The sequence below is a fragment of the Colossoma macropomum genome, unplaced genomic scaffold (assembly GCF_904425465.1).
Source record: "Colossoma macropomum unplaced genomic scaffold, Colossoma_macropomum, whole genome shotgun sequence".
In the NCBI taxonomy this organism is placed as follows: domain Eukaryota; kingdom Metazoa; phylum Chordata; class Actinopteri; order Characiformes; family Serrasalmidae; genus Colossoma; species Colossoma macropomum.
In genome coordinates, this window is record NW_023494792.1 from 15,860,347 (window position 1) to 15,880,134 (window position 19,788).

General features: G+C 41.4%; 2 protein-coding genes across 4 annotated transcripts in view; both read left to right on the forward strand.

The window, feature by feature from the left end:
- Positions 1 to 386: 386 nt before the first annotated feature.
- rfwd3 (ring finger and WD repeat domain 3) lies at positions 387 to 10,872 on the forward strand. The gene is made up of 13 exons (XM_036576221.1): positions 387 to 571; positions 2,996 to 3,213; positions 4,369 to 4,622; positions 4,796 to 4,854; positions 6,031 to 6,246; positions 6,544 to 6,635; positions 6,726 to 6,840; positions 7,231 to 7,450; positions 7,544 to 7,694; positions 8,103 to 8,279; positions 8,951 to 9,165; positions 9,814 to 10,031; positions 10,149 to 10,872. Exons 2-13 carry the CDS (start codon positions 2,996 to 2,998, stop codon positions 10,299 to 10,301), a joined length of 2,088 nt encoding a protein of 695 aa, XP_036432114.1. The 5' UTR covers positions 387 to 571; the 3' UTR covers positions 10,302 to 10,872.
- Positions 10,873 to 11,081: 209 nt separating this feature from the next.
- glg1a (golgi glycoprotein 1a) overlaps positions 11,082 to 19,788 on the forward strand; it is a 29,828-nt gene continuing 21,121 nt past the window's right edge. For 2 of the 3 annotated variants that reach the window (XM_036576218.1, XM_036576219.1), the window contains exon 1: positions 11,083 to 11,701. In XM_036576218.1, coding sequence (XP_036432111.1) covers positions 11,381 to 11,701 — 321 coding nt within the window. In that variant the 5' untranslated portion in view covers positions 11,083 to 11,380. Of the gene's footprint in view, positions 11,702 to 19,788 lie in introns of all 3 variants that reach the window. The other variant, XM_036576220.1, reaches the window with a different exon arrangement.

Sequence of the window (19,788 nt, forward strand, 5' to 3'; positions counted from 1 at the left end):
ACACAGCCCAAAGGACTCACTGCAGCTGTACAGCAGAGCTGGCATGTTAGTGGTGCTCCTGTTTCAAACTTTACAATTGATCGCAACATCAGCCTGTCGGTAAAGATTCCCTTTGGCTACAGTTTTGTTTTGGCAAACCAGATGATCATTTCCTACTTATGATAACAACAATAATAATAAAGGCGAATTTATTATTAAAGACTGCAACCCAAGACAAACTCAAATCACATGTTCCATCTTTTAAGTTAAGTCTTGTCATCTGTTCTCTGAAGTGTTTGATCTGAGTCTGTAACACCGTGTGTCGTTAGTGACCCGCTGTGCTCGGCGCCGCTGGGCGGTAGTTGAGTGAGTAAGGCGGTGAGAGCGGGGGGCGGGCCTACAGTGTGGCGCGGACTTCAGACGGGGACGCTGGAGATCTGGAGATCTGCTAACTGAGCTACGAACCTGCTTACAAACTCTGATCCTCACGATTTATCACCAAACCAGCCTCGAGTCAGTTCGATGCCCATGATGGTTGGCTCATGGATGATGTCTGATTAATGTGGCAGAAGGGGAAAATACCGGTCTTAAGGTAACGTCAATGTTTTTGTAACGTTGGGGTCACTGTTAGCCGAATGCTTCGTGAGTTAGCTGGCTAGCTAACAAGCTAACTAGTAGCCTGTGCTTTTTATGGATTGTCATATCTTTGACGCCAGTAATCCAGTGCAGAAACCTTTATGAGGAAGGTTTAAAACACGTAGCTAGCTCGCTAGGTTATGTTTTTAGTCGACTGTGATGATCATTAGCACTTAAGCTGACTAGCTAACGTTAGCTAGCTAGCCAGACACATAGTCTTCACAGTGTTTGCAATAAAGTGTCTCACATTAACAGCAGAAATCAGATACATAGACTGGGCGTTGGAGGACTGCTTGACTATGCTGCTGTAGTCAAGTGTTTGGTTGCCGTTAGTAAGTTCTAGGTAAACAGACATTGTTGATCCCAACATTTTACTCAGCCAGCCAACCTTAGCTACACGCTTGGCTAAGAAAAAGATGGTTCAAAGGTTCTTCAGTAAAGGAATGGTTCTCTCGAGAAACAGGAGTTCTACATAGAGCCATTTCATGCTTAAATGGTTCTTTGCATGGTGTAAGCGTTCTTCAGATTGATGGAGGATGCGTTGTATATGGTTCTATATATTGTTAGAACCTTTTTGGAAATGGTTCTATATAGAAGCAAAAAAAAGGTTCGCGATGTCATGCTTGTAGCAGTAACAGAACCCCTTTGATGCTATATAGAACCAGTTTTAAAAAGGTTCTATATATAACCAGATACAGCACAGTCACCATTTCAGCATACAAAGAACTATTTAAGAATGAAATGGTTCTGTATAGAACTCATGAATCTAAATAGAACCATTACCTTTACCGAAGAACTACCGAAGGTCTTTTTAAGGGTGTACCTCTTTTTTTACTTCAACAGCGCTTGTTGAGCAACAAAGAGCTGGTAGTGAGATAAACACAGCTACTTAAAAGTTTCTGTAAGACATGGCAGCGTTACATGAACACGGCTAGCACTTTAGTATAAACATTAAACTAAACTAACTTAAATTAATTGAAATGTTTGCTTTGCTAACAGACTACTATTACTTATTGATCCCTTTGCATTAAATGGCAGTTTGAAGCTTGTGAGGCTGGTGTAGATGCCCACAGCATGGCTGTCCAGCCTTTGCAGGGCCCTTTTTGAGGAAGGAAATCAGCAGCCATCCATGCTGACATCAGCTGTCCAGGACTAGAGCTGGACAACCCAGGCCAACAGTACCCATAATAGATGGTGCCTCAGATGGTTGATTCACTGAGTTGCTCCTTTGCTGTTTGATAATGTTGTCAATGGCATATTCTCACCAGTCACTTAGAGTAAGGAGCATTCAGTGACCCTCGGGGACAGTAATCCATCTGGCTTTATTCCTGGATTATTTTTTTTTTTACCATAACCAGTCTTTCTAACATGATCCTACACATTCTTATTCACTGTATTCCAATAAACAGGCAAAGCCCCAAAACCAACAAGTTTGTTGTTGCCATCAAAAGTGGGGACAAAATACTCTTCAACTAAGCGAAGTACAGGCTGGGGAAAGCGATCAAAGCAGTAAGCTAAAAAGCCAGCTGGTTGCAAACACACCCAAAATACAATGTGGAAAGGCCTCCAGGAGATCATAGACTAAATAGTGAGGTTAAAAAAACACAGCACAGTCTCACCAATCACCTGCAGATTTGAAAGTGCCAAGGGCAATCTCCGGTCCCATTCACCCAATCTCCTGTACCCTTCAACATGATTTAAGAACAAGCCTATGTCAACACCCCTGGCCAGCACCTTCCCCCATCCTTTACTACTGTCTTTACTACTCCCTCATTTCACCTTAAACCAGCAGAGTGTCATCAGACTCTCCAAAGGACAGAAGCTAGGAGTGCTTTAGGTCTGGCTCAGAACTGCAGGATATTTCACAGAGCTGAATTTATCTAGCTGAATTTTCAGTCAGCTAGATAACCTAAGCTCAAAGCCAAGCCTGTGTGTGTCCAACAAATCTTAGACTTGCTCTGTTCTCGCATGAAATTTATCAATCTAGTCCCCAAAAGGACAAAGATTACTGGCCTATGTGGGTAGTCACGAATGTTTTTGAGCACCTGGACCACAGATCCCTTGCCGGACTTCCTGCAGTTTTAGAACAGACCCAAGAAGTCTGGTGACATTTAAAGCCTAGCAAGATGGCTTAGTGTCTTTAGTATGTTACATTACACATGCTTGCGCTCAACAAAATCAAAATTCCTTGTATGTATAACATACCTAGCGAGATAAAATGAATGTGGTAAACTGTTGGTCACGAATACACATTCTTTTATTGTTGACGGTTTAATGTGATTGTCCAGCTGCTATCATAATATTTTAATTATGATATCTGCCATGACATCTCAACCCACTAACTCTTTCTGCCTCTTTCTTTGTGTTTTGTGTCTTCTAGATGGAAGATATGGAGGTGGATGTGCAGTTAGGAGCAGCAGGGGTATCTGTTGGCTCTGTAGGGGTGGAGGTGCCCATAATCATCCCTGACTCTGGGAGCAGCACAGAAGCGGAGGAGGACGAAGATGGTGAGAGGCAGCCTGAAGGGGGAAGCACTGCCCCTGCTGACAGGCCACGACTCGCAGCGACTCAGGTTGTCAGGAGGAGACGGAGAGCTAGGTATGAAGGAAAAATAAAGGACTGACTGTTTTTGCAGTGAACTGTGTCTCTGTTTTAGGTATTAGATCTGCTACTGATGTGTAGCACACGATTAGTAAGACAATTCTAGATCAGCTGCGCTCCAAACAGCGGTCCTGGGGTAGCAGTCTGTTTTCACACTGATGTTAACTCAGGAAGAGCTTGTTATTGGAGGGGTGTTAAAACACTAAAATGTGCAGGGCAGGGGTACTTCAGGACCAGGGGCCGTATTATAGATACTTCCTGTCCTTCCACTTATCTTACAGCATCTTATACCAAGTTAGGAAATCTTGTATTACTTGATAATATGCACACAGCTGAAATGTAAACACAGAATCAAAATAGTATTAAAAAAATGTAAGTCAGTTAGCTAGACAGCTACATGGTAAAAAAAAAAAGTGCATTTGAAGCTAAAGATGTGAATACCGCTTCCCATTTTCTGTTTCATTTACCAAGAGTTTAGCCGGCGTGCGCGCTGTACTGTGTTATTCCTCCTAATAAACAGAAATCTGTCTCCTAATTTTTCACCGCCATCACTGTTATGGTTTATTTGGCAGGTTTTAACTAGTATTAACACAGAGTCTGGGGAAGTGAAAAGAGAAACTGCTGTTTTGCAATATGAATAAATGAAATGCCATTATGCTGGTTATAGTGTACTTTGTTATGCTGCTTGTCGCCGTTGTCTAAAATCAATAACATTTCTCTTTTCAATAGAACAGCTAAGCTTAAAGCAGAACTTAAGACCCTCCACTGGTGTTGTCCAGTTAGAATGCTTCTGTAATACCACTTTCTTTTCTGGAGTTAATAAGATAATATAATAGCCACTGTCCTAAATTCAGTTCTAACTGAAGTTATCATAATGACTAAACAGATTTCAGAGTTTAGATGTTCTGTAATTTGGCCCCAGGGCCAGAAACCGTTAATATGTTATGTATTTGTGGTGCACCAAACCTTTTTAAAAATTAATGCTGCATCTGATTCCAAGTACCAATTCTTCAGTAACTGAATATTTGAGTACAAACCCTGCATACGGGTTCAATTTGACTGTGTCATTCTTGTCTAGTTGAAAAAATGACTATGCTCAAGCTGATATCTGCGTGTTCCTAAGTGAATCCAGAACCTTGTATCCATTTGTAGACCAGGCCTGCGGTTCCAGTACTCGACTCAGACTACACTTCTGAACAGAGGCCGTTTGGACTTCCTGCTCAGGGTGTCAGCAGGAAGTGACACAGAGCCCCTCTCGGGCAGCACAGAGGAGGTGAGTGACTCTGAAGAGGAGGGAAACAATGGACAGAGCACAGAAATCAGACCTGCAGAACCTGTCCCTGCGCCTAACACCAGCCAGCCAGACCCAGTGGTGGTCCCCCTGCTTCAGGAGTCCAGTGCAACAGGTACCCCAACGTGTGTCAGTCTGTGTTCACATTGTGCTACAGACACTCAAAATGGGGGGAGAATTTATTTGGACTTTGTATGTTAAATGATGTGGCCATGTCTTGCATAGACATCACCAGTTGTTTTATGCAATTCAAACAAAGTATCTATGATCTTGCTGTCTTTTACACAGAACCTGCTGTTTCTGCTCAAGTTGAGAGGAGCGAACCTCTAGTTCAGTCTGAAACCCAGGTATGTTGAAAGGAGAAACATTCTGTTTTTCCCTAAGGTATCTAATGATCTGAGCATTTTTCTATGCATTTTCACAGTAACTTGACTTTTATTAACATATTTTGGCACACTTTTATGATTTATGTGCCTTTTAGCACTGTCTGACTCTGTGAATCTAATTCATTTTTAATTCATATTATTAAGTATAATATTTTATATAGTTTGGTGTTCCCTGAATTTTTAATAGAATTTTCTGTAAAATCAAAAATACAGATACAATGCTGTCTTGACCCTAGTGAGTGTTACCAGTATATAGTACGGTGGATTTTTTTTGTTTGTTTGTGTGTTTTAAATACTAGAAGGTTCACAAAAGACACATTGTACTTACACATAGGCTTCTAGTGTGTTTAAAGCTTTCACACCCAGCTGGTTTGGTGCAGAACAACAGAATTTATTTATTTATTTTATAAACTAGTTACGATAATCAGCGCCAAATAAGGCAGTTCAGCTTCAGAGCTTGCTTTTCTCACTGCACATCAGTGCTGTAGTGTCCACAGAATCTGCCTGTTTCAAAAGGCCCATAACAATGAAATCTGAATGTTGTTCTCTTTTTTGAAATAAAAGACTTAGAAGTATTGTGATTTGGTCACATGGACTGCAGAAAGTATTTTTGATGGGTTGGCCCAGACATCTGCAAACTGATAGGTTAAATAAAGGTCATAAAGAGATGAAGAAAGATTTATTTTATTCCTCTATTGGGATACATGTAGACAGTCATCTTTATTTTCAGGTAACCTATCGTGTGTGATATACGTTTATCAAGTATGTAATTATGGGATAGATCCGGATTTCATACTAGGATAGCTGAGTGAAAGTTAAAAACTTGTAGGTTAGTAGGTTGCCCAATAGAGGCAGATGTATTTGTGGAGGCAGAGTGCTTGTATCCCTGTCAAGTTTCTGACCAATCAAAGAACACCCACGCATATTTGGTGCACTTTAACCCACTGAACTAGATAAAGTTCAGTGTCACAAAAACCTATACAAACTAGGTGTTAAAACCTTGAATAAATAAAGATCCTTTAAGCGAGAACAGGAATGTCTTCTATATTTGGAGAACTCCTAGATTCTATAAAAGGAACATCCACATGTTGAAAAATTTCAAAGTGCTTGTAATAATGTTAAAATATTCCTCTGTAGACTGAGTCTGGGCCTGCGGAAGCTGCTGCTGCAACTGCTGCCTGCTCCGCTGCTGTGGATGAGAATGAGGAAGGAGAGGGTGAGACATGTTCTATATGTTTTGAACCTTGGACCACTTCAGGGGAACATCGTCTGGCCACACTGCGCTGCGGCCACTTGTTTGGCTTCACCTGTATTGACCGGTGGCTGAAGGGCCAGGGAGCCAAATGCCCGCAGGTCAGTTGTCACTTGGATAGCTAAAGGAGCAGGGGTTAAGATGATATGTCAGATACAGATTACAGACAGCAAATGTTTACCGATCTCAATATGTGTGTTGACTTTAATGTCCTGTTCCTTAAGTTATTTTTTTTGTGCTACAGTTAGTGTAAAAACTATGATTGTGTTTAACATGAAACTGAAACACTTACAAGAAACAGTTGTGACTCCCATAAGTATTTAGGACAAAGCCTTGGTTGGAAAATACAGCACTGTGTAAAGTTTGCATTTGAACAAATTCGCTTTGTCTTTTTTTAGTGCAATAAGAAGGCCAAGCGGACTGATATAGTCTTGCTTTATGCACGTAAATTGAGGGCACTAGACAACACAGAACAGGAAAGTTTAAAAAGGTAGAGTAAGATCGAGTTTCAAATTACATACATATATATTGCTTTTTTTCAGCTTGAATAAGAGGGTTATGTATGTGTTTGTGTGTCTAGATCATTAGAACAGGAGCAGAGCTTGCGGAGGAAGGCAGAGCTGGAATCTGCTCAGTGCCGTCTGCAGTTGCAGGTAGTAACAGATGAGTGTGGGAAACTCCGGAAAGAAGTTCAGGTATAAGACCTGCACAAAACACCCTTTCTCTTCCTGTTCTTTTGCATCACATGCTCTGACATTTTTAAACAGAATGCTGTTAAATATGTTACTTGCTATGCTTATTGTTGTGTTCAATTTCTATTTCTGTCCCTTAATTTATCCCTGGGAAAAAGAATATTGTGATTTTAAAGGAAATGTGCTATTTTAATTTATACTCGCGGTCCACCTTGCAGGTGTACAGTTATACTCAGTAGATCGATTTTCTTCTATCTTTTAGCCCTTTATCAGTGGTCAGTTTCTATGTCTAACTATATCTAACTGGTGTTTAATGAAGTCAAAAAAGTCATGTTACACTATGTCTCTGCATGTCCTGTAAACCTGATATTTCTCTATTTCTCTTCTGTGCAGGAGTTGAGAAGGTTGATGGCTCAGACTGCCTCCAGCTCCTCTCAGTCCCAAACCTCTACTTTGGCACTGACTCAGAGACAAGAGTCCTCTGCTGGACAGTATGTCTTCTCGAAAGCAGTTCTTGTGTCTCAGGCGGGAGGCTGTCGTGTGCTGTCATACTGTGAGCCCCTCAGCTGTCTGTTGGCCTCTCAGCCCTCCCCTCATGCCACACTGGTCCCTGGTAAGCATTTGTAAAAGCCTGCAATACTTCTTCTTGTCATTAGTATTTATACCCGTGTAAGCTGACCTTGCTGCTACACTCTCTCGCTTACAGGCTATGGGGTGAAAAAGATCAGCGCTGCAAATCTGAAAGCCAGTCATTATGTTCCTATCCACATTAAACAGATCAGAGGCCTTGCCTTCAACAGACAGCAAGATAGCCTACTGCTGTCTGCTGCTCTTGATAACACTGTCAAACTCACCAGGTATGGAACTGATTTTGCCAGTTTTTGCCAGCTTGATACAGTACTGGAGACCCACCTGCATTTTCCATCTCTCACACACTCTGCTGAAGAAGTAAATTGATGATTGAGGAGAAGCTAATAATGTGTCTTTTGTGCACATAGAACACAAAATGTTGTAGTGTGGCTGAGCCCGCAGAACTGCGTTTGGGAAACACAGCTGTATACCATTTGGTACTCAAAGCCTAAGCTTTAAGTTGGTAAAACATTCATAAACATGCACACTCTGTGCCCCCCGGGGTTGTAAATGATCTGGTTAATTACTGCAATGAGACAAAGCTAATTTCAGCGAGTTCAAATTAGTGGACTGTGTCTTGTACAATTGCTATATATTGTAGGTCTGCTCTCCTGATGCCATGTTTTTCTCTACAGCTTATGGACAAACACTGTGGTTCAGGCCTACAACACCGGTAAACCTGTCTGGAGCTGCTGCTGGTGCCACGACAACAACAATTACATCTATGCTGGCCTGAGCAATGGCTCAATACTAGTGTACGACACCCGGGACACCAGCACTCATGTGCAGGAGCTCGCCCCACTCCGCTCCAGGTGCATCTACAAACTGTTAAAGACCGCTTTCTTACCCTTGGCCCCTGCACACTGAGCTGTGTCCGATGGTTTAGAAAAGGGCACTCTGAGGCCCATAATTACTCACAGTGCACTGCACCTTGTCTTTTTCTTGCTGTGTGAATTTGTTCACCTAATTCCTGAAGAATTTGAGTACATATATGGACTTTTTCTTAGTAAATGTTTTAACAGTTGCTTTAGAGATTCTTCCTTTTTCATGCTGCAACACAACTTTGCTCATTTTCACATGATGTGATTTGCATTTGGAATCACCACAAATGTTGTTGCCATAAACAAACATGGATTGCAGAGATAAAATCTATTTCCATTTTCCATTTTAAGTTGCACAGTTACTGTAGTGTGATTGTTTTGTTTCATAAGGCTGAAAGTGTTCAGAGCCAGGTGGTTTTAAATTTGTTGAAGTAAATCTTAATCATTGTTTCTTCTCAGCCAAAAAGACTATGATGTTTATTGTAGCTATTTTGGGTGTACAGGTTGCATTGTGTATGAGGGATACTTTAACTTACGTGTTTAATCATATTGCTCAGTTTAGTGTGTCCCAGCCCCCAAAAGATGGTATTATGCATCAGAGACTACAACTCTGAACATTTTCACATCTTAGCAACCATATATGAATTGTTTGTGTTTTGCAGTTGTCCAGTTGTGTCCCTGTCCTACCTCCCCCGCGCTGCCTCCAGTCTCTTCCCCTGTGGTGGCATCATTGCTGGCTCTCTTGAGGGGGCATGTTTCTGGGAGCATGTAGATGGCACCACCTACAGACCTCATGTTTTGCCTTTAGAGTCTGGTGGCTGCACAGATATACAAGTGGAACCAGAGAGCAGACACTGTCTGGTCACCTACAGACCTGGTGAGCCTTTTATTTGAAGAACTCCTGTTAACAAGAACCAGAGAATTTAGATTTCTTTGAATATCGTATACTAAAATAAAGTTGTGTAATGCTGATTTTATAGCTTGGCTCTTTCAGAATTAAACTGTGACATTTCCAGCTGTTATTAGATCCCTAAAACAAACTATGGAGTATAGTCTCACATGAGCTGTAAAGAACTTGTTTGCTAGTGGGAAGGGTGGGAATAAAGTAGCTGCACCCCCAGAGTTTGTTCTGAGAACACTTACGATGCAAGTGAGTATGGAAACACTGGAATGAGCATTTATTAATCTTCATTAATATTTTCAACCACTAGGGGGCTCCAAATTACTAGCAATCAGGACTTCTTAATGCTGGTGAAGTTCCCCTAAAACCAAGACTGTTTTTGAGTCTTTCCCAGTTCTTGTCCTGGAGTTCCCCTTTACTGCATATTGTAATGTTGTCCCTACACCAACATGACAAATTTAGCTTATCAGCTAATTAACAAGCAGCCCCTGATCTTTGAATAGGTTTATTACAACACTAATGTGCAGTGCAGTATTTCAGGATTGGGTTTTGGTGGAAATAATTCACTAGAGAAATCAAAACTTGTTAACCTGTGGGACTGATTTGCTGTCTGTCCTGGTCCAGGTCGTGCAAACCCATCTCTCCGTTGTGTTTTGATGGAGCTGAACCGAAGCCCTCAGACGGACTCCTCCCAGGCACCTGTCTGCTCCTGCTCTCCAGTCCAGACCTTCACTGCCGGCTCCTCTTGCAAGCTGCTCACAAAGAATGCTGTGTTTAAAAGCCCAGCTGGTGAGGGTGCCACACTGGTGTGTGCAGGAGATGAGGGATCTAGTTCAACCATGGTGCGTTATTGAATTTGTGATGTTTAAGTGTACATTCATGAATTTTCTCTGTACTTTGTAATATGGGAAGAAGTCCAGAAATAAAAACATACTCAGATTTCTCTGTTTTCTCTCCAGGTGTGGGATGCTGGTAGTGGTGCCTTGCTTCAGAAGCTGCCTGCAGATCTTCCAGTTTTGGACATCTGCCGATTTGAGATGAACCAGGAACACTACCTGGCTTCTCTCACTGAAAAGATGCTGAAAATCTATAAGTGGGAGGGATCAGTGTAGCACTCAGTAGGTGTGTGCATGTTACTAACAGGAGCTTTTTAGTAAATAATGGACCATTTGAGGATGTTTTTCTTCTGACTTGATGTTTGAAGAAAGAGCTCTCCAGCACATGGAAAGCAGACAGGCTTTCAGGCCTAAAATCAACTGGCTTACGTACTTGTCTTTTCATCCAGATCAAGTGAATGTCTTAAAGCTGTCATTTTGGACTGTGATAAAGGGAATGTAAAGGCATGGCATGTGACTCTTTTGTGTTGTATTAAGTTAAGTGTGCGGTCACTGAACTTCCCAGGTATGGATACATTAACATTTTTCCATACTTGCCAGATTTTTTTTTCTTTTCATCTTTTAGCTTGCTTTTGTACTTAGGCAGTTGTTTTGTTGATCTTCCGTCTGCACCTTTTGCCACACCAGCTCTGTCTCAACGCTAGCAAAGTTTGAGAACGCAAGGGAGTGACATGCCTTCATATGTTCCCTGTGTATTTGTGTGTAGTGGCAAATGTATATATGTAAATGCATTTTTAAATGAATGTTTTGTGTGGTTATAACGTTTAATAAATACTCCTAACATTTATTGTGTGGATTTTCAGCACTGTTTCTTGTTTAGAACAACTTGTTTTTACACCTTTTATGCTGGTTTGTGGCCTAATCAACTGAAAATCATGCACTTCGTGTTCCTTTAGCCCTTGGGTTACATTTGGGAGTTGTAATAAACGTAGGTCCACCGTAGTCTCTGGTAGGTTATGATAAATGTGTTTTGGGGGTTGGGGGTGGTATCAGGAATGTGTGCATTTGAAGGGAGGGACGGCGATGGATGGACCAAATCTAAAAAGCAAGACTTAATTTCTTAGTCGGATAGGAAGAGAAGCTGTATCTCTTCATTTTCTCATGTGATGAACTATAACCACCCGCTGGGCCTAATCTGTGCGGAGAGAACACGTCAGTCGGTTGGGGGTCGTGAGGCTGAGCGCGCTGTTAAACGCTCTACGTGGCCTCTGTAGTGCTAACGCCGCGCGCTCACGCACGCGCGCACACCGCTCGCGTCCGGCTGCCGTAGCTAACGTTAGCGTAGTTTACCGAAGATGGCGGCTTGTAGACGTGTGCAGCTCCTCTTACTCTTCATGTCCCTTTCCGCTCGCTTCTGGTTTACTCAGGGAGCGAAGTCGCAGGGCGGCGTTAACGAGAATCTGGTGGATAATGCCGACGTGGGTAAAAACCCCGGAGCTTCGCTCCAGGAGGGGAAGCTTGTGGCAGCGGCAGCTGCGGCCTCTCAGCCCCGCCGCAGCACCGGCTGGAAGCTGGCAGAGGAGGAGGCCTGTCGGGAAGACCTGAGCAGGCTTTGTCCCAAGCATTCCTGGAACAACAACCTGGCCGTGCTCGAGTGCCTGCAGGACCGAAAAGAGGTGAGTGAGGAGGACGCGGAGTTGGCCGCAGATTCAGTTTGGGTGTGCCGGTGGAAGTCAACACAACACAGCCAGCTAACGTCCCTCTGCTGTCTGTCTGCGTAGCTGCTGTCGTGGGAGGAGGACAGTACCCTGAGCGGCGGCTCACTGCGTGGTTCAGCATGACTCACATCTGGAGATGCAGCAGTATCGTCTTTGTCTTGAGTCACTACTGCTGAGTACTTTATTTAACGGTGCTCTGGGTTAGTTAACGTTAGCTGGCTAAACGTAAAAACGTCCCTTTGTTGGCTGCACTAACTTATAAGCTAACGTTATCAGCCACAGTGTCCGTGATTCCTTAGATAAATCATGACTAAATCAACAACGTCGAAGCAGGTTAACTGTAAATACTGTATGTAGCGTTACGAAGAACGCAGCATTAGCTAGCTTGCTAAAGCTAAAGATGACCGCGAAACTTCCGCCTCATACCCTGCAGGGTTTAGCCGTCGCTGTCGTTAGCTGGCTAAGCTAACCAGCGTTAGCTGAAGGACTGTAGAGTCGAGCATGAAGTTACACACACAGACCAGCCTTATCGGTGTGGTTTCCTCACTGCCTTCGCTGTGCATAAAACTGCGCAAGCTACAGAAGAGAACCGCCTCACTCATGGCAGTCAGGGCAGCGAAGTGTGGCCTGAATGTTATGAGTTTTGAGTCAGTCGTGCTAAGCTGTATCTAATGTAGCATCGCTAACATTTCTCACGGTCAGAGAAATAGAAGAAGGCTGTGGTTCTATTAGGCGGTTTCTCTTAGTCTACAGATATGTTTGATGAAACACCTTGGTTCGCTGTCTAGTCGGTTTCTTTCTCCTGGTAACAGTGTGTTGTCCTGACACCGATCTACCCTGCTGGCATCAGAAATCAGCGAGTCTTTTTCATTGTTTCTGAAATGCTGGGGATGTTCAGTGAGAAACATTAGTAGTTCATTACATTTTGCACTGCACTGATATGTTTTTGTTTGGTTGTTTTTTTAATCTAGTCCAGTATCATAATGTAAGGACGTAGATCTGTAGACTATTTTTGTTCTGATTGTAACGTATCAGGGTTAATTCTTAGTGGTAAACAAGATGTTCCCGGGTGGTTTAAGACGAGGCTGCACGGTCTTGACAATAGCCTACAGTTTGTAATTTGTCCCTGCGAACGTGATTCATCAGAACAGGAACATCCTGGATGATTTTACTGACTGAGAGGCGGTATTGTGTTGACGATTAACAGACTATAAATGGTGCAGCCAGCAACTGTAATAAAAAGTAAGGCTTTCTTTGTGTCTTGTTATGCCTATAACATTGATTGCTGAATGTAGACACAGTGGACAGCTCTACATGTCCAGTGGTCATACAGTAAAGGTTTAATTGGCCAAAATAATTACTTTTTTTTTTCTTTCGCTGTGATCCATCCCTTTCTCCCCTGATTATGTTAATTATGGACTAGATGTTGTCACTGGTCATTTTTTGAAGGTGAAATCTGTGAGCAAGCGAGTGTTGAATCAATACGTTCTCTGTTCGTCTGTCACCATTAGTGAACTCAGTGAATTGTGGCATGGTTCACTGTTACTGACTAACACTGAAGAGCGTCTTGTTGTGACGCTGCAGGACAAAATGACAGTTTTATGCCCAGAGTTGAGATATAAGATGTACTCTGTTTCGATCTGTTTCTTCCCCCCTGGCATCAGTGTGTTATTCTTACCCTGATCTGCCATGTTGGCACCAGAAATTACTGAGTCTTTTTATGGAAATGGGATGAGTTGCTGGGACCCAAGTATAATTAGATTTGTGGAGCTTCATTCACTGTCTCCTCCTGCCTGAGATGGTCATTTTGTCCTTGTTTGCAGTGCTTTAGAAGATGGAGCTCAGTGATGTATAAAAAGATGAGGTTGTCTTAATGAGAGGCTTTGGCACACACTGAGGGAGTTACTGAGACAGTATGATGTTGGCAGGATTATGGAAAGAGGGTCATACATTTTGGAAAACACTTCTTGAATATGTGTTCTGTTTGATGTTCACGCCGTTTGGGAGGGCTGCTGAGACTGTGAGCGTTAACTTGCCAACGGGGCCTCGTGTCATGTGCTCACTGACAGTATTTTAAGTTCAAATGCCTCCTGTCCCACTGGCCTACTTTTCCTCATAACAGTGAGTATAGGTTCCAAAGCGTTGTTTAAAATTTGTAGTAAAAACAGTAGCCCTGTGGTTCTCGAATGGAACCAACCTAGCCTGTATTCAGTTTAAACACTGTTGTCTATTGATTGTTTTGCTAAATGTCAAGTATTAAAAATAATATGCAGTTAATTGCAAGGAAACCTCCGTTATCATGTAAGAATCTTTGCTGTATCTTTATTGCAACCTGTGCTGGAATGAGTTTAAAATGCCTGAATGTGAATAGAGTCAAGACAGGTTGCCCTTCGTCTTTGATAGAATTTGGGTGCCATTTTTAACAGCAAGACGCCGCTTGTCGAGGCCTTCTCTTCAGTCTGCATGTGAATTAAAGATTCCAGCCCTGCGTTTCTTGCCATGCTCTTGGTGCCTTGGCTGTGTATTTGAGTTGAGTCTCAGCTGTTCAAAGAGAAATTGTTGAGTGTTAGGGTGGAGGAGAGGGGTCCTGATCGTAAGAGGAGCTTGGTGTTTTATAAGATCACTCTGGTGCCAGGGGTCTAAGACAGGATTTCCCGCAGCTGTATTTAGCCAAGGCGGCATATCTCAGATACTAGAGCTGAGCACCTGCTACAGTTCAGGGAGTGTTCAGTCATTGTTCTTCTCTCGATTTAACCCCTTGATTAGCTAGTAGTGTTGAACTAATTGGGGAAAATGTGTCATTATGATTTGGCCAATATTGTGAGATTGAAATTTCTATAATTTAAGGACTAGACCTTTTATTTTGGCCAAAAAGACTATCACACATTTTCTCGCTTAAAGATTTTATTATTATTATTATGACTCTGAGTACATTGAGGGGAAACCCATTTTGACAATATAGCTGAGACATTGCCAGAACGTAGGACAGTATATGAAGTGAAAACATACAAAATGAAAAACAGAAATCATACATAAAATAATATACTATAAAAAGATGAGAGATGAGCAATGGGGAATAATAATGATAATAAACTTTAAAAGAGACAATAAAATACTTAACTGGAACAAATACACATTGAGACAAAGTAATGAGAAATTAATCATTTAAAATAACTACGATAAACCTCAGTTTGTTTTAAGACTACTTTGTTAATAGTTCCAGCTTAGTGGTGTACTGTAGTTAAAACCAGTTTGTCCAAGATCAGTAAAACGTATGGAGCCTGAAGTGTAGGCCAAACACTGGAGTGAGTGGGATTAGAAACATTATTTACAGGCAGTAAATTAGAAATGTATGGTGGCAAATGACCAATGAAGGCCTTATAAATAAATAAAATAAATAAATAAATAAAAACAAATGCATGTTGCGGCTTATTTGCAGCTCTTGTAATTTGAAAGTTGCATTCTTTAAAATTTCAACTTACTCTTTCAGCTCTTTTAGCTAATAGGGCTGTGACAAGTAACATGATATTGCGATGAAAAACTGTGGAAATGTGCAGTGTGATGATGTGACAGTGCAGTGTTGTGAAGCCAGAATCAAGAATCAAACATGGGTTAAAAGTATTATTACACACCTATTAGCTAGTGATGCCAGGTTCCAGGAGTTAGTGAGTAGCTGGCGTTTAGTCTGTGTAAACTGTCACTGTTAAATATTTGTTTTGTTAACGTGTCATCATGTTGGACATGCAGGGTGTGTCTTGTTGACTGTTAAACTTGGAATTAACAAAGCAAATGATTAACAGCAGGTAGGTCATCACATGAGGATATGTGCATGTAAAATCCTGTGAAATTTAATGTTTAATGTTAATGTTACATTTTTTTCATTGACTCTCATTGTATATTTATGTTATACACATGTTGTAATTTCACGACTTTTGAAAACTTTGTCATCTATGTTTACTGCAGACAAAGCTCACACTCATCAGCCTATGCTTTTAAACTTTGCTTGTACACTTGATCCAGTACACAAACTTTAAAAGGCACCGGCTAAACAATATGCTCTTAAAAGAAGTAACACAAAGAGCCAGTTTCTCCGAACTCCTTCAAACTGAATTAATTTTAGCTCATTGGAATTTTAGCATTTCTGGCTTTTCTCCAAGTCTCAGCCGTCCTTTGTGGAGTAGGGTTAGCATGTATATGTGAGAAGGAGAGCGTGAATGAGTGAGTGCGGAGCTCCCTTTGAGCCTTGCACAGTGCGAATCCTACTCTACTCTGGGCAGGTAAATCTCCAGGCTGTGTTAGAGAATTTGCTGAGGGGTCTCAGTGGTGTTCACACTCACTCTGATCAGACCTCAGCTTCCTCGATCCAAGTCCTTACCTTAAAGCCATCCACTGAGGCTTGTAAAACCCTTTTTGTTCATATCGGTTTTATTATTCCTGAAGATAATTCCTATTAGTTGCCACAGGAGCTCAGAGCATCTTTTCTGCCCTGTCATCATTTGGATTATGAAGGTTTTTAAATACAATAGGTTACAACCTGTGCTAATGTAAACAAAGCAACTTGTATTTCCTGGTCTTTTTCTTTAATGTCTGGTTTCTATTGCTGGCTGTACATGGTAAAACCTTTTAATGCATCTGTAGTTGCTTTAAACTTAGATGAAACTAAATTGCACTAAATTTCTATAATGTAGTGCATCCTAACTCACTTGAAACTCCACCACATCAGTTACAACAGTCTGAACTTAATGTAACAAGTTTTATGAAACAGCCAATAAAAAAGCAGATAACACATCATGTGATCATGTTAAATGACATTGTTTCAAACAGTTGATCTCACTGGATGAAACAGAAGATGAGTTATTAGATGGTTAAAAATGAGGTCCTTCTGATCAACATTATGCAAGGATGGTAGTTTTTCACTTTGTCAGTTTCCTGATCCATTACATCAAACAAACATGACATATTTGACACAAAGTCCAATTTACATGATTAACATTAGTCATCTATGAGAAATCAGCTGGTTTAAAACCACACTTTTAAGTACACCGTTTAGGACTAGAGTTGCAAATGTAAAGAATTTCACTGCTAACATTAACAAAAAATTATCGATTAGTCGTTGATAAATATTAAACAAGGAAGGCCTACAACATGAAGAATACAAAACACATACGTTTGTTACAGCCGCATATCGAATTAGCATGCTTTCTGTCTGCAAGATGCATTATTTCACTCGCTGATTTCGCTCAACATAGTGGCATGTAGCTGTGCTAAAGTTTGCTGTTTTCAATATTATCCCACAGACAGATCTGAGAGCCACAGTGCTGACTGAAGCTAGGCTGTGCTTTATTTGCCGTTCTTCTCCCTGAAGTGTGCCGGTAAATTTTAAGCTAGAAGAAGTTAATAATGTTCTGAAATCCCTCACCATTGACCGTGTTTATGAGTGTCATGTTTTTCTCAGTCAAATTTTAAGTTCTCTTTGCAGTTTCCCAGTTTATGGTTGGCTTATCACCTCTATCTGTGCGACTATGTTAATGAACTCATAGTGGAATTGTATTTCAACAATGCACACTGTCTGTGTTCTTTGTGAAATGCTCAATTTTGCAGTTTCATGTCTCACCGTTTTGTTGCATTGACTGATCAGCAATTGCATAGCACCCTCTTGTGTAGAATTTTAAATGACAAATTTAACCAACAAAAATGTATTTATATTAGCCCAATAGCAGACCAAAAATTGATAGATTTTATAATGCAGTTGACTAAAGTATTAGCAACGTTCCATAATTGGCCATTAATTACGAAACAATCCTAATCCTGATGCAATAAAACAGATCAGTGTTGAAAAAATGGAGTTGATTACAGTGCAGTTACAAATCTGTCACCACACATTTTGTCATAGTTTCCACTGCCAAGTGAACTGTACCGTACCTGAGCACACAGCCTGACTTTGCTTACCCTAACTTGCTGGGGTTCCAAGTATACCAAACATATGAGTGGAGCTAATAATGATGCAAACAACTGATTTGGTCAAACACAATCAACGTATGATACGGTGTCACTGAAGTCAAACACTAGCTAGAATTGCTGTCTGTGACCAAACAAAAACTAAAAGAAGTTCTTCCGTTGTTCCTACTGTTGTTTGTATTAACTGTTAACATTAGTCATGTGAGAAGTCATGTGACCACTCTGGGTTTGGGTTCGTAATCGTAAATCCGTGGGTCGAGTAAAAAAAAAAAATGGCATTAGTAAATTTGTAATGTTGAAATTATTGAAGTAGAATTGAAAACTGCAGACATGTCAGTTAGCGACATCATCTTGGCACCTTCAGCTCACTTGCTGTAACGAACTGCTGTGTGTACAAAAGCGACGTTTGTCATGTGGGTCATGCTGAAGAGTAGAGCTGGGCGATACGGCCAAAAACGTTATCACGATAAACAAAATTCATATCGTTCGATATCGATACATATCGCGTTAAATGTCAGATCATTATTTCTTTCACGTTTGAAGGCTGATTTTGCTCCTGGGTGGTTAACTGTGGTTTTAAACTATCATTTATGGCCGATCATGACAAACACTCGGCAAACAGTGGAACGTTTCACTAATCTGTCATGGGACAGTGGGAGAAAGTTTCTGAGCTTTTTTTATCAGCTGGAAAAGCACAGCTGCAATTTTTGTAATAGTCATGATTTACGAAAGAAAACAGATTATTTTTAGCTGTCTGGTGTCGAGCGCTCGGCTACCCCGCTACAAATGTTAAACAAGTGGCCAACAACAGTGCTAAACTCTTTAGTTTCTCAACAACGTCAACTCGGTTCAGTAGGTCACTGCTGTCACTCCTACCACATCCATGTCAGAGCATATCACAGTATTCAGACACCAGCTAGCGACGACTGGGATTTCTCTATGCTACCGTAGTAGTTTAAGGGGTGAACCGCAGTATATCTGACGTTCGCTGTGTAAAAGCATTGTCTGCAGTGTAAATCTCTCACACCAGTCAAACAGAGTCCTCCTTTTAGGTATGTTTAAACTGAAAGCGGTGATTTTGTGTCGTGTTTGATCTACAGTATCATCAATGTACCATGTTGTGCCGGAGCACTGCTTCAAGTTAGCCAGCAGCTAAAAACAGCTAGCCTGGAAAGATAGCGCTCTCCCGCTTTCCAATGCCTCACAGCTTCCTCAGTTTACTGTCGTTTAAAACAGGGCTGTAACTCACATTAACCCACTTCTTTCTTTCACTTTCGTTGCTCGAGAGTGCACTAATACTAAAATATGACGGTTTGGCGCTGTAACACGGCACTGCAGACGTGATTTAACACCGCTAAAGTTGTTAGGATGCATGGAAAGAGGTGAGTTCGCTGTAGGACAGTACAGATACACCACTGATCTCGTCACTCACACTCGGTCACAGGAGAACAGATCGCCGGTCGCTCCACTCAAACACGGAATGTATAACTCCGCATTTCAGATGTTGCTAAAGTATATTTGGCGACCCTTTCTTACTCGTGGCCCCCTCCCTCTCTAATCAAGTCGAAAAACTCGGAAGTGCGCCCTCTCCTGGTGACAGCAGAGTAGTGTCGCTTTCCTTGCAGTAGAAAACGCCACCGGGGTTTTCGCTAAAATGTGGAAGTGTGAGAGTGGTGTATTATATCGAACATTTATCGAACCTGTCGTATCGCTCTATCGAGGAAAAGTTATATTGCGATACTTAACGTTATCGTTTTATCGCCCAGCCCTACTGAAGAGGTATTTCAAAATAAGATGATCTGGGGAAAAAAGAAAAGTTTACTCTCCTCTTCATTTCTGATTTTCACTTTCATACTGACCAATGATCTGCAGCATTGTGTTGAATAGAATTGAACAATTGCCTGTTCAATTTGAGCAAAAGTTTAGCAGCCTTGCTCGTTTAAGTGAGCAGTTAATGTTTGCACCCAGTTCTGTGCTTTGATGAGAGCCAGAGTAAAATAACAGGCTTTTCCTTCCATAAAAGAAAGTGGAGCACGAGAGCACAACAAGGCTGATGACAAGAATTTGTAGACACAGAGGGTGTTTTG